This window comes from Parasteatoda tepidariorum, chromosome 8 (genome assembly GCF_043381705.1).
Source record: "Parasteatoda tepidariorum isolate YZ-2023 chromosome 8, CAS_Ptep_4.0, whole genome shotgun sequence".
Taxonomy (NCBI): Eukaryota; Metazoa; Arthropoda; class Arachnida; order Araneae; family Theridiidae; genus Parasteatoda; species Parasteatoda tepidariorum.
The window spans coordinates 80,564,787-80,577,875 of record NC_092211.1 but is presented as its reverse complement, the minus strand read 5'-3'; the positions used below and the strand labels follow the sequence as shown (position 1 = coordinate 80,577,875).

Here is a 13,089-nt window from a genome sequence, read left to right as displayed (position 1 = left end):
TAAGTTTATTTACAATAATTCTCTTAAGTCTTAATTCTCAATAATTACTATCTTCAATTATTCCTGATAAATATTTATTTTTTATTAGTAAATGGTTACTAATAATACACTGTGCTAAAGAGTCCCCTAAATGCTTCCACTCTTTAAATCCCCGATTGCCAAGAGCGCTCAAGCTAGACGGTGCAGCAAAAAGTCGACATGGAAAATAGTACAAAGCGTTTTGAAATACGGAATATACCATCCATTCTCTTAAAACCTCTTCTCCATTTTCTTGTAATGTTTATAAGCCTAAGCCGTTTCTTGTAATGTTTTGGTGAGAATCTTCTATGCTGATCATCAAAAGGAAAATCAAAATTATACAAAGGTGCACGGAACTGCATCACTACTCTCCAAACTTGTTTGAGATGACTTGCCCAGCTCAGTAATGCTGACGGTTGCGTCCAAAGGGGGATCCATATCCGGAAAGTCAGTATCTAGGTGCTGGGCGTTATTCAAGTGTTGGTCTGTTGTGAGAGCGTTGAAACTACCTCCTTTCAAGAAGTTCTGCAGCGCATCTGTCAATCTTGTCAACTATCATTTTGGCGCCCCTAGATCATTGCGCTCCGGGTGGCCGCCCGGATCACCCTACCCTGGGGCCGGTCCTAGTGGGATTTCCTTCCATGGAAAAACTATAAAAATGTAAGTTCTGGACGTTACGTGGTAGCGTACTATTTTTCCGAATCTGAGGTGTGCGTCTTGGACAGCGGGATCTCTCGACACCAGAAGCTTAACAGCCATAGCAATTTGCAGGATGTCTTTCTTCGTTCATTTTATCAATAATCCTTTTTGGAGTTCAGTCAGTACAAAGAAAACTTTGACCAGGGTTTCCATGGTATCTTTAATTTGATTTGAAAATATGGGTGAAAAGTGTTTTAGCAGCAAAATGTCCTTTAGTATCATATTCAGATTTGTTTAAATAGAATTTACTCTACACTTCAACATCAGCCATATGCCTTTCTTTTCTGTTTCTTCTTAGGTTGACCTACATATCTATTTTCAATATGACATACCCATGTTGTCCAAACATAGAAGTGATTCTTTGCTTGTGGAAGAACTTGTTTTTTCATTATGTCTAAAATTATCAAGTATTTAAAACTTCGTACTATTGAAATACTTTATTCTGCTAACCAGCCTTCAAGAAAATAAAAAAAAAATAAAAAAAAACAATCTGATTCGAATATGGAATTTTTTAAACATTTTATCCGGTTCTTTATTGGCGATCGAAATGGGCTGCAGGTGGCATAGAGCAGAACGCTCTACCTATGGCAACACTTCACATGCTTTCCCCATTAGCGTGTGGAAAGTCATTCGCGATCGCAACACTCGAATACGTCATCTGGGGAGAGACCGGTTTCATGCCTTTAACCCTTCTCCCTTCCCTCTCCTCCTCTTTTCAGTTGTATAGGAATGTACTACGATATTTTCCCTCTTCTTAATATTTTTCCTTTTTATTTAATAAAAATATTTCTTAAAATTTCCATGATACCTTTCTTTAGAACTATGTTTAATGTAGTTTTCAGTTCCATATAGTTTTTCACGTTAAAAGATTTTAATCCATATGAAAATCAAGAGAGAAACTAACGTACTTCTTTCCTCTATGACTTTCCACACGCTAATGGGGGCATGTGAAGTGTTCCACACGCATGTGAAGTGTTGCCATAGGAAAAGAGTGCTGCTCTACGCCACCTGCAGCCCATTTCGATCGCCAATAGAGGAAGGAAGTACGTTAGTTTTTCTCTTGATTTTCATACAAATTAAAATCTTTTAACTTGAAAAACTATATGGAACTGAAAACTACATTAAACATAGTTCTAAAGAAAAGCATCAAAGGAATTTTAAAAAATATTTTTATTTAGTAAAAAGGCAAAATATTAAGAAAAGAGAAAATATCGTAGAATATTCCTATACAACTGAAAAGAGGAGGAGAGGGAAGGGAGAAGGGCTAAAGGCATGAAACCGGTCTCTCCCCAGATGGCGTATTCGAGTGTTGCGATCGCCAATTGTGAGTTGCTAACAATTTCAGCCTCAATCTTCGCAAAAACATGCTTTTATCATAGTCAAAATCTTGAACTTTCTCATCTGCTTCTCGAGTTGCGCTATATCGTTCGGAAAAACTCCAACTAGATATACAACCCAATTATCCTTTTCAACTTTCAAAAATTTCAACTGTCTCCCAAATAAATTTCAACTAAATAAATTTTAACGGATAACCTCTCCGATTACTCCACAGGGGCACCCTCAACAGTCACCACTTTAAAATTTACAAATTTTATGCTTGTTTCAGTACAAATTTTTTCCCCCTTCAATCTGTTGGTTTATATCAAACTTCAAGTCTTGCTGCTAGCCTCAGCTCTTGAAAATTGTTTGGAGCTCTCACAATTTGGAAAAGTTGCATTGACAAGAATGCTACAAGCATAAGACTCAAAATAAATCTTGGTTTGAAAATTTCTTAAAGAAATTGACGATACCAAAGACAAGTTGACCATTATACATGAAAAAAAATTTTTTTTTTTAACAGAAATGTTAATAAACTGTTTTGTCGTCCCCAAGAAAATTGTTTTTAATCCCGAATCTTGATAATGTTCATTTTAAATTTTGCACATTGCTCTCAAACCACCCATAATTGTGTGAGCGTGTTCATTGGCTGTGAAATCTGTTGGAGAGATTGCTCCACGGATTTTGATGCTCTGAAAATTTATTGGGATGGTGATACTTGTTTATACATTGAAATGTCATTGTTCCGAAATGTATTTGATATTTTTTTACAATATTTGAAAGATTAGTCACTTTCGACTTTGGCTTTCCAAAAGTATTCCAAGCGTACCAAAACTTATACGGTTGTATGGAGAGCTGGTTGATAAAATTTTTTTATAAAATACTTAATTGACCAACACTGAACAATTTCATTTTTTGCTAAAACAACTTTCGTTTTTATTTGCTACCGACAAGTGGTCAAAACTAAAAAGGTCAATGTGGGCAGCTCAAGTGTTTAAAAAAAATGGGGACCTCAAAGCTCCCATTTTTTGGTTTTTAGTGTTGGAAGATACCCGCACATGGAACGGGTGCTTTCTATTTGGAAATTATCTTAGGATGTCCTTTCGATGATACGGTACTCTATATCCTGTTGCATGTTTTTTTTTTTTAAGCTTGGAAACTCGCACAAACGGATTCATATTTTTTCAGTGTTTCACATTTACAAGTTTGTTGAAATGATAATCAAAACCCTTATGAAATGGATGCGCGTAGCTCATTGCAAACTGAAAGCGATTGCGTCATGACAGTGCAGTGACAATTTGTAAAAGGATTGCACATCGAGGAACGAGTCGTTTTGCGTTTGTGAGTTTTTTTTTGAAAAGGTCATGGTGTTCAGTGGAGCTCAAACCTCGCAGACTTCGAACGATCTAGGAAGAGAAAAATGACGTCATTTTTACGTAACGTTTCTACTCCTAGGGAAAACCTGAAACCTCGCGCTTTCGAACGGATTTTGCTAACGGACTGCGATCTTCATTTTTCCTCCCATCTATCGGAAAACTTTCACCTAACAATTTGCTGGTGAAAGCGATTTGAACGTTCGAATAGGATGCGTTTAACGCTGAGATTAAATTAGATTTCCGATTTGAAAGATAATTTTTACCCAGATATTTTATGATTTTTTATGCTCATTTACCTAGATATTTTATGAATATATTTCAGACATAATTTTTCTCTCACAAATTTATTATTTCATATAATAAATGGATTAAATAATTAGTTTCGGTTTCTAGCAGAACTTATAATAAAATCTATAATAATCTTGCACGACTTTAAATAAAACGTGAACATTTTTTCTGTTCCAAATTTTTGTGTATTCTTAGCCATAATATGTTTAGTATAATTATTGCCATGTTTTTATTAACTTTTATTTTAATTACCTCGTAATATTTTCAAAATATCTGCAGAAAAAAAATGGAATTTTTTTCTTTAAAAAATTGGTGAGTTATGACTGAGATTAGTGCCAAATAAATAAAAAAGATTACTATAACTAAATCGTATAAAATTTAAATAAGAATTACTATAAATTGTATGCTTATTTTTAATCCGCTATGCAATTTTCTATCAGAGATTTGAAAGAACTGAAGCTTTTAGAATATGATCGGTTTTGTAATTTTTATAAAGTAGTTNATTATTATGACTGAAGCACAGAGAGAAATGCTAACTAAATATGCTCCTGAATGCATATGTATCGATAGCACCCATGGCACAAATGCTTATGATTTTCAACTGACAACATTGCTAGTCCTCGATGACATGAGGCAAGGACTTCCATGCGCCTTCATGATTTCAAGTAAAGTCAATCAAGATACATGTGCTGTGTTTTTTAGTGAGATTAAAGATGTTGTAGGGGATATCTCAACTGCAATTTTTATGTCTGATATGGCTGAAACTTATTATAATGCCTGGCTATCAACATTTCACACTGTCCCTACTAACAGACTTTATTGTGCCTGGCATGTTGATAATGCCTGGAGAAACAATCTTAACAAAATAAAAAACCAAGATCTACGTGTTTTTGTGTACAAAATTCTAAAAACTTTGATGTACGAAACTGATGTAAACACATTTGAAGTTCTGCTTACAAAAACTAAAGATATGTTTTCTTTAAATGATGAACTAAAGCAGTTTGGAGACTACTTTTTTCAGTTTTATGGACAAAATTCAGCGTGCTGGGCTTACTGTTATCGAACAAACCTTGGAATCAATACCAACATGCATCTTGAAAGTATGCACCGGACACTGAAATATATTTATTTCAAGGGTAAAAAGGTGAAACGTTTAGACAAATCTGTTATTCAGATTATGAAATTTATCAGAGATAAACTATTTGATAGACTAGTTATTTTACATAAAGGCAAGCTAGTTCCAAAGTTGAGTGACTTGCGTCTGAGGCATCAAACTAGCCTTGCATTATCTCTTGATTTTGTTAGTGAAATAAATGATTCCTTCATTGTTCTTTCTTCAAATGACCCTGCGACAACTTATATGGTAAAAAAGAACAATAAAAGCTGTACCTGTCGACTACGCTGTGATGAATGTGATTCCTGTTTACATGCATATACTTGCACATGTATAGATGCAAGTATTAAAAATAATATGTGCAAGCATATTCATTTGACATGCAGGTACTTGCAGTCAAAACAATGCATTGATAAAGTGGGTGTAGAAGCAACTAGTTTATGTATTGATACAGATAAAGCTGATAAAGATTTTGAAGAAAATGTTATAGTTACAGAACTTTTAAAGGAAAGTGGTACAGTGAACATATCATTAATTGAAGCAAAAGAGGATTTGATAAAAAAATTTAGTGATATGATTTACGGTATCAAAGATGCATCAGAAGTTAAAATTTTAAACGACACATATAAATCAGCTCAAGTAAAGTTGTTGGCTCATCATAATTCTACCACTCCTCTCAATCCTTTGTCTCCAACAAAGAAAAGAAAAATTGCACCACAGCGGCGACTATTTTCAGTTAAAAATAAAAGAGTTAAGCGTAATAATGCCATTTCAAATCCTACCGTGCAAGAGTCCCAGGATATTGCTTTATCTCTAATTATGCCGAAATGAATTTTGTGAAGTCATAGCAGTTAATAATACAAGTAGTTTTTTTTCTTCTATCAACATATAAAGGAAAACCAGTATAAACTTTATTTTATTTGTATAGGCAATTATAATGTACTATTTGTTTGTATTGAAGTGGCAAACCGCAATGTTCAAGTTTCACTTATCCTTTAAATCATATTTGCTTTCTTAAAACTTTAATTTTTATCCATGTTATTTTTATTTATTTTAAAAATTCTTGTAGTTTGATTTCAAAAATTTAATAATATCTCTAATTACTACTTAATAAACACATCCTAAGAGCAAGATTCTAATATTTTAATTTCTGTTCTTTGTAAGCTGTTGCCATTAACCTCCCTCATGAAATTATGGAACTTGCTTTTAATAAAAGCTAAAACTTGTGTGTTAACATCAAATATATTTGACCAAAATTGTTTGTATATCATGCTAACTGAAATAACTAGTTGCGCAAAATATTGTAATTACATCCATTGTGAGCTGTGTGTAATGGATATTGTATCGATTTTTTAATAATTTTGTTTATTTTTAGATTTTCTAAGTATTGCTTATTTTCAGATTTTGGATATACATCATTTTCGGTATAGTATTTCTTTCAAATATGTAGAACAGGCTTCTGATTCTGCATTTTTATGTGATGATCTAGATGCTATATTTTTCATGTGTATTATTAAATAAAGGAGTAAATTTATAAAAAATAAAAAAAACATGTTACTAAGATAAAAAGGGCAAAAATATCACATTTAATTATTGCGATTCATGAATATTTTTTAACCGCTTCATCAGTTTTTCGCAATTTTATAAATCCCGACCTTAATATTGCTTATCGTTATTATTATATTGCTTTCTAGTTGAACTGAGTTGTTTTCATGTGATGTTTTTGGATTATCCTATCAAACAAACTTTTGTAGAAGTAATCATATGATATTATAAACACACATGGTTGAAGTGTTCTCTCTGTTTTTCTCTACTTCAACATTTTTGGGGAAGAAGTCAGTATGTGAATATTTATACTTGTTCAGCTTCCTAACGTTTTCAATTTTTGTAGTATGTAATAATTCTCATCTTTCATACAGTGCCTAAAAACATCTGCCACAATGCACGATGCCTAGGCATTTCATACTTTGCCGATAACGTATATAACAAAATGAATGACTTAAGTCTTCATAGACCATCAAGTATGGTATTAAGAGACGATTACCCTTGATTTGATGGCATAAAATAATTCACTGTGGGAGGAATATGTTTTTAAAAAAAATCTCTCTACTCTTCCCTCACATCATAATCAACTGTTTTACACAAGAGAATCCTCATATCTTGTTATGACTAAATGATTTTTAACATTAAGAAGAAGACAAATTTTTGAAGTTTCTTCACATAAGATCAGAAACTAGTAAATCGTTTATCTGTGAATTCCTGTTAGTATTGTACAAATTATTTCCAATAGAGAATCAGCATCCTTAAGTTTTGAGAAAATTTTGTCCTTAATTTTTATATTTTAGACTTCTGGTGAAATAATAGGAAATAAAGAATGCTTTTTATTTTCAACAGAAATCATTTTTTTCCCTTCTATTTTAGTTTATCTTTTAAAAAAAATTGCTGTGTAGTAATTTGTTAAAATTTTTTTTTCTAAACGCTTAGAAAAGCAAAAGAGTTATCAGCTTATGATCAAGAGTCTTGTTTTTGGAAAATTTGTTAATCCTTATATGCAATTTTTAACAAGGTTTGATTTTATGTGTATAAAATTATGTACTTAAAGCCTTTAAAACTCAGCCCATTTTAGTCAAATATAAAGTTACTAGTTGGTTGCATTTATGTTATTAAATAAATATGTGTGGCGTATTTTATTAATGTAAATTTCAGTTAAAAATTTAATAAATGCGGCTAGGCTTTTTTTTTATGAGTTTGTAGCTAATTAGAGAAGAGGGTACCTTTTTTTTAGGTAAATTGTTTTAAATGAGTTTCTTTCTTACATACGCATGTAATCTCTTAATTTAAAATATGATTGTGTAACATTTTCTACAGTTCTACTAGGTAACTTCATGTCATAATTTAGTGTCAATCTGTGTAATTCATGCAAGATCAGTTTTCAGCCATTAGAAGTATGTCATGAAGCAGTTATTCAAAACAGTGTCAATTTCTAATATAAAGTCTCTGTTAGTTATAAAGTAATTCTAATGATCCTTAAATTAATTAGTTCTTTTTNGTCAATCTGTGTAATTAATGCAAGATCAGTTTTCAGCCATTAGAAGTATGTCATGAAGCAGTTATTCAAAACAGTGTCAATTTCTAATATAAAGTCTCTGTTAGTTATAAAGTAATTCTAACGATCCTTAAATTAATTTGTCCTTTTTTTTTCGATACAAATTTTTGTAAATTGTAAACATTGCTCTGTGTAACATTTATTAATTCACATCAAGATAGTCTGTGTTGTTAAACTGCTGGCAGTTTTCTATTTTATCCAAAGCCATCTATCTGAACCTTTCATTACCGAAAGAGGCCTGCGCCAGGGAGACTCTCTTGCTTGTCTGCTTTTTAACCTGGCATTGGAGAAATGCATTCGGGATAGCGGATTAAACCGAGGAGGATCTATTTGGAACAGATCTCTCCAAATCCTCGCTTATGCGGACGACATTGATATCATTGGAAGATCAGAACGGGCTGTTAAAGATGCCTTTCAAGCCCTTGAGGCCTCTGCTATAAATATGGGCCTTTCCATTAACGAAGACAAGACCAAATTCATGGAGTTTTCAAGCTCAACTGTAAACTATAGTGAACCTTTGCAGATAAACGGACATTCCTTTGAAAAGGTTAAAGAATTTAAGTATCTTGGTACAATTATCAATGACCAAAACAAACTGAAACCTGAAATTGACAATAGAATCAATATGGCCAACAGATGTTTTTTTGGACTAAAAAGTCAACTAAGATCGAATTTTATTAGCCAAAAAACAAAACTAAAATTATATAAGACACTCATTCTGCCTGTCTTGCTATACGGAAACGAAACCTGGACTTTAAACCTTGACGTACAACGCCCGATAGAAACGTTTGAAAGAAAGATACTTAGAACTATCTTTGGTGCCATACCAGAGGGGGGATGTTGGCGAACACGGTACAACTTTGAACTTTATGGGCTCTATAAACATCCTCAAATTATGCAGATAATCCGAAGCAACCGACTAAGATGGCTCGGACATATATGGAGAGGCTCTGAAGATAGCCCTGTAAAAATTGCCACCTTCAAGAACCCTCAGGGGTCCCGCTCTAGAGGTAGACCACCTACTCGATGGCTCAAAGACACTGAAAACGACCTCAAAGTCCTAAAACTTAAGAACTGGAGGGAAGTTGCCATGGACAGAGGGAGCTGGAGAAGGCGTGCTGTTGAGGCAGCCAAGGCCTGCAAAGGGCTGTTGCGCTCCTGAAGAAGAAGAAGAAGTTTTCTATTTTGTATAATTTAAATAAATATTTTTTCTTAGTTCACATTTGTATTTCTCTTATTATTCACCATATTCTAAATTATGTTTTAATTATTACCTTTACTTTTTCCTTTGTCTGGTAATGTATTTGAGTATTTTAACTTCATAAATTTAAATATATATAATAGCAATATAAAAACAACTACATTTAAGTTTTGAAATGAATAGCAAACCTATAAAACTAATATTAAATTTTTTAGCAATTAAACATAAGGGAATTTTTTTTTTAAAACATTAACTTTTGCTTATGACAATTAAGTTGAATTCATCTCATAATTAACTTAATGTTAAAAATTTTTACATTAGGTCTATACAATTAAGTATAAAAATCAATAACCAGTAATGGAAAGACATTAAAAATAAAAATTTAGTGACATTTTAAATTGTAATTACATACGATAATGTAACTTATTACCTTAAGCAAGATCAAATTTTGTAAGTAAACACAATAATTTAAAACCAAATTTCTATAATTTGGTTTGTAAATTTAAAATGTGTATTTCAGTAATTGCAATTGGTGGAAGAAACAAAATTTCAATATATATTTTTTTTCTCCACTATACCATTTACTTTATGATATTTTAAAAACATATTGTTTGCTTTACATTTTAAAATGCAATTTGTATATTTTGTACCTCCAACCAATAAAACAAATTCCATTAAGAATTAATTTGCAATAAACGTTTTACTCAGAAGTTTTATTCTCCAACTTTTTATCACTTTTATTTAACCAATTTATCTAAAATTAAGAAATGACTAAGTAATTAAAGCAAACTTAAAATTCTGTTCTACATTTTTTTAGAACCAAAACAAAAAAACTGATAAAATCAAAATTGAGGATTTGATGTTGAAATTATAATTTAAATTGATTGTGCAATTATTCAACTAAGAATAAGAGTTAAAAATACCAAGTAAACTTCCATTTATAAAAAGTATTAAAAAAAAAAATTTTTTTTAAGGTAATTAATTTTATTTTAGGAAGTAACGTTTTTATTCTATGAATCAAACTGTAGAAGGGACATAAAGTAGATTCCATAACTAGCTAAGCACTTGATAGATTATTTTAACTTTTTCTCAAAAATATAATAATAGTCATAAATCTACTCTTAAGTTTTGAAATTTAATATTCTTTTGTTTAAAAATATTGTCAAATAATGTTCTCTTATTATTGCTTGAATTGTGACCAAAATAAACTAAACGTGTGAGAACATAGCCAAATCAATCAAGCATATTAAAGCTTTTCAAATAAGGATGTAATTCTAGACCTAGGTAATTATTGGCCTTTTTAGGTGCACTTCAGATAGGGACAAAAGTAGATAAAAAAATTATTTTATTTCTCTGTTTAAGCTATCCATTCTTAAAATAAAATAAAAAAAATTTGACTTATTTGAAGTTTGATTATCAAGAAATTTTTATGTCAAATAATGTTTAGACTCGCAAAAATTTAGTATTTGAATAAATATGCAAAAAAGATTCATTAAAATAAATCGCGAAAGAAAATTCTAAAATTGTAGAAAATCATTGGGTAAGCCATTTCTCAACTTTCAATGACCTTTGCTTTATGTTTAATTTTACTAGCAATGAGATCTTTTTAAAAACTTGTGAATCATGATACCATAAGCACTTATAATTTTAGGGTCATAGTTATAAAGAGTTGAGTTTGGTTTATTGGCCTTAAGTTATGTTGTTCCAAAACTTTCAACCATAATTGGAGAATATACATGTTTCTAAATCTGCCAACCAATTATTCAGAAAAGCGATTTTGTAACTTTTTATTTAATTAGCATAAGGTACGTCTCTCAAGCCATTAAGGTTGCATCCTGAATATAATTAGTTTCGCCATTTTACAAACAACTAAAAAGTTGTATCAATAAAACATGTTTTATTGATTCAAGTTAAATAAATCACTTTTTTTTTCTTTATATAGAAAGTAATCATATGTAAAAAAAAAAAGTCTTTGTCTTAGAAAACAAAGTATATTTAGAAAAAAATGTTTTATTTTATTTTATCACCGTCGTTGAACAGCCGACCCAATTTCATGGGTTTACGACTACTTACGTTCAACTCCGTAGCCTTGTAATTTTGAACCAATCCAGAAGACAAGGAAACTCCTGGATCAGTACTCCCAGAGGAATTGATTTGTTGTGGGAACATGGAGGAATTTGAGACTCGACAGATTTAACGTGCATTAGTCACCATTTACTACACGGGGAGTCTTCGGCCGGCGAGGATCGAACCCACGACTTCTTGGATATGGGCCCAGCGCCCTACCAACCAGGCTTTCCCGGCAGAAAAAACCGTTTTTTTTTTCTAAAATTACTAATTTAACTTAATTTTATTTTCACGAAAGGCTAAATTTCAGAAGGGGCAAAGCATATTATTCACCGCCCTTCAATTAAATTTCAGAGGAAAATAAAATTGTAGCTTTAAAGTTTTTCTTTAGTCTGCGTAGGGACCGAGGGTGTGCGGTATTGGTCCTCGTTAAACTGTGCTACCATAAAGAACTCGACTTCGCGTGCAGGTCGTCGGGCTACCGAAGCGGGGGTGCCATCCTATCCGCAGAGGATCAAAATTGTGATGGCATGTCTTCAGATCATCCTCCGGGATGTTTCCCAGACCGTCGCCAATAGCCCACTGTGCAGCTCTAGTGCGACGTAAATGAACAACAACAACAATTTAAAGAAAAAAAGTCTTTTTAAAGATTTACCAATTTAATGTGGTTTAATTCTCACGAATGTCTAAACTTCATAAGCATACTATTAGCTCCCTCAAAAATTAAAAAAGTTCTTTTTTTTCTGAAATTATTTACTTAACTTAAATTTATTTTCACGAATAGCTCGTTATTCGCCCCTTCAACTTAAATTTACAGTAAAATAAAAATTTTGATTTCGAAAATAATTTTAAAGTAGAAAAAGAAATGTTTTTTTTTCTAAAGTTATTGATTTAACATGACCTCATTCTCACGAATTCTAAATTTCAAAAAGGGCTAAGCACACTATTCGCTCCCTCAATTAAATTTCAGAAGAAAATAATGATTTAAAAAAAAAGTTTCTCTTTTTTTTCTGAAATTAACCACCTTAACTTTCCTTTCAAGAATGGTAAATTCAGAAGGAGCGAAGCACATTATTCGCCCCCTCAATTTAAATTCACGGTAAAATAGAATTTTTGATTTCGAAAATAACTTTAAAGTGGAGAAACAAATGTTTTTTTTTAAAGTTATCAATTTAACTTGGCATTATTTTCACGAATGGCTAAATTTCAGAAGAGACAAAACACATCGTTCACTCTTCTATTAAATTTCCGAGGTAAAAAAGTTTCTTACTTCGAAAATCGCTTCAAAGTTGAAAAAAAAAGTTTTTTTCTTCTCCAAGTTTACTAATTTAAACTGACTTAATTTTTGTGAATGTCTAAACTTCAGAAATGTGCGAAACGCATTATATTTGCCCTTTTATTAAATAATAGAGGAAAATAAAGTTTTCCTTATCAGTATAGCTGGCACGCTACTGATAAGGGTCTAGCACGTTGGTTAATTCGGAGTCTCAAACGAAGCTTAAATTTCTTACTTATAAGCAGAGGTTGAAAATTAACATACGGATGAAGATTTCAATATGGGATAGTACCTATACCAACTAACATTATAATGTATTGAAAGTTTACCACACGCTACTAACATCTGGTTATAATATAAAGAGTTTACTCTCGTTTTATTTTCATTTCGACTATTTAAAGGTCTCCACACGCAACATACTAGACGATTCAGTCAGAGTACACAAACAAGAATGTAGGTTGATGAGATTCCCCTCATTTAACATTTAACCTATTGGTAAATGGAAGAAAGAACTTTTGGTTTATGAAGGTACCCACATTATGACTGCTGGTTCTTAGAGAATGAACACACAGGTCTGTTAAATCATAATGGTTCTTAAATACAACAGGCGTTCTGGTTCATGGACAC

The 13,089-nt window shown here is 31.8% G+C and overlaps 1 protein-coding gene across 1 annotated transcript in view; it reads left to right on the top strand.

Annotated features, from left to right (window-relative positions):
* The window catches only part of LOC107452923 (uncharacterized), a 15,441-nt gene extending 8,166 nt beyond the window's left edge, over positions 1-7,275 (top strand). The window contains exon 2 of the mRNA XM_071183939.1: positions 4,198-7,275. Coding sequence (XP_071040040.1) covers positions 4,198-5,643 — 1,446 coding nt within the window. The 3' untranslated portion in view covers positions 5,644-7,275. The remainder of the gene's footprint in view (positions 1-4,197) is intronic.
* The last annotated feature ends 5,814 nt before the right edge of the window (positions 7,276-13,089 follow it).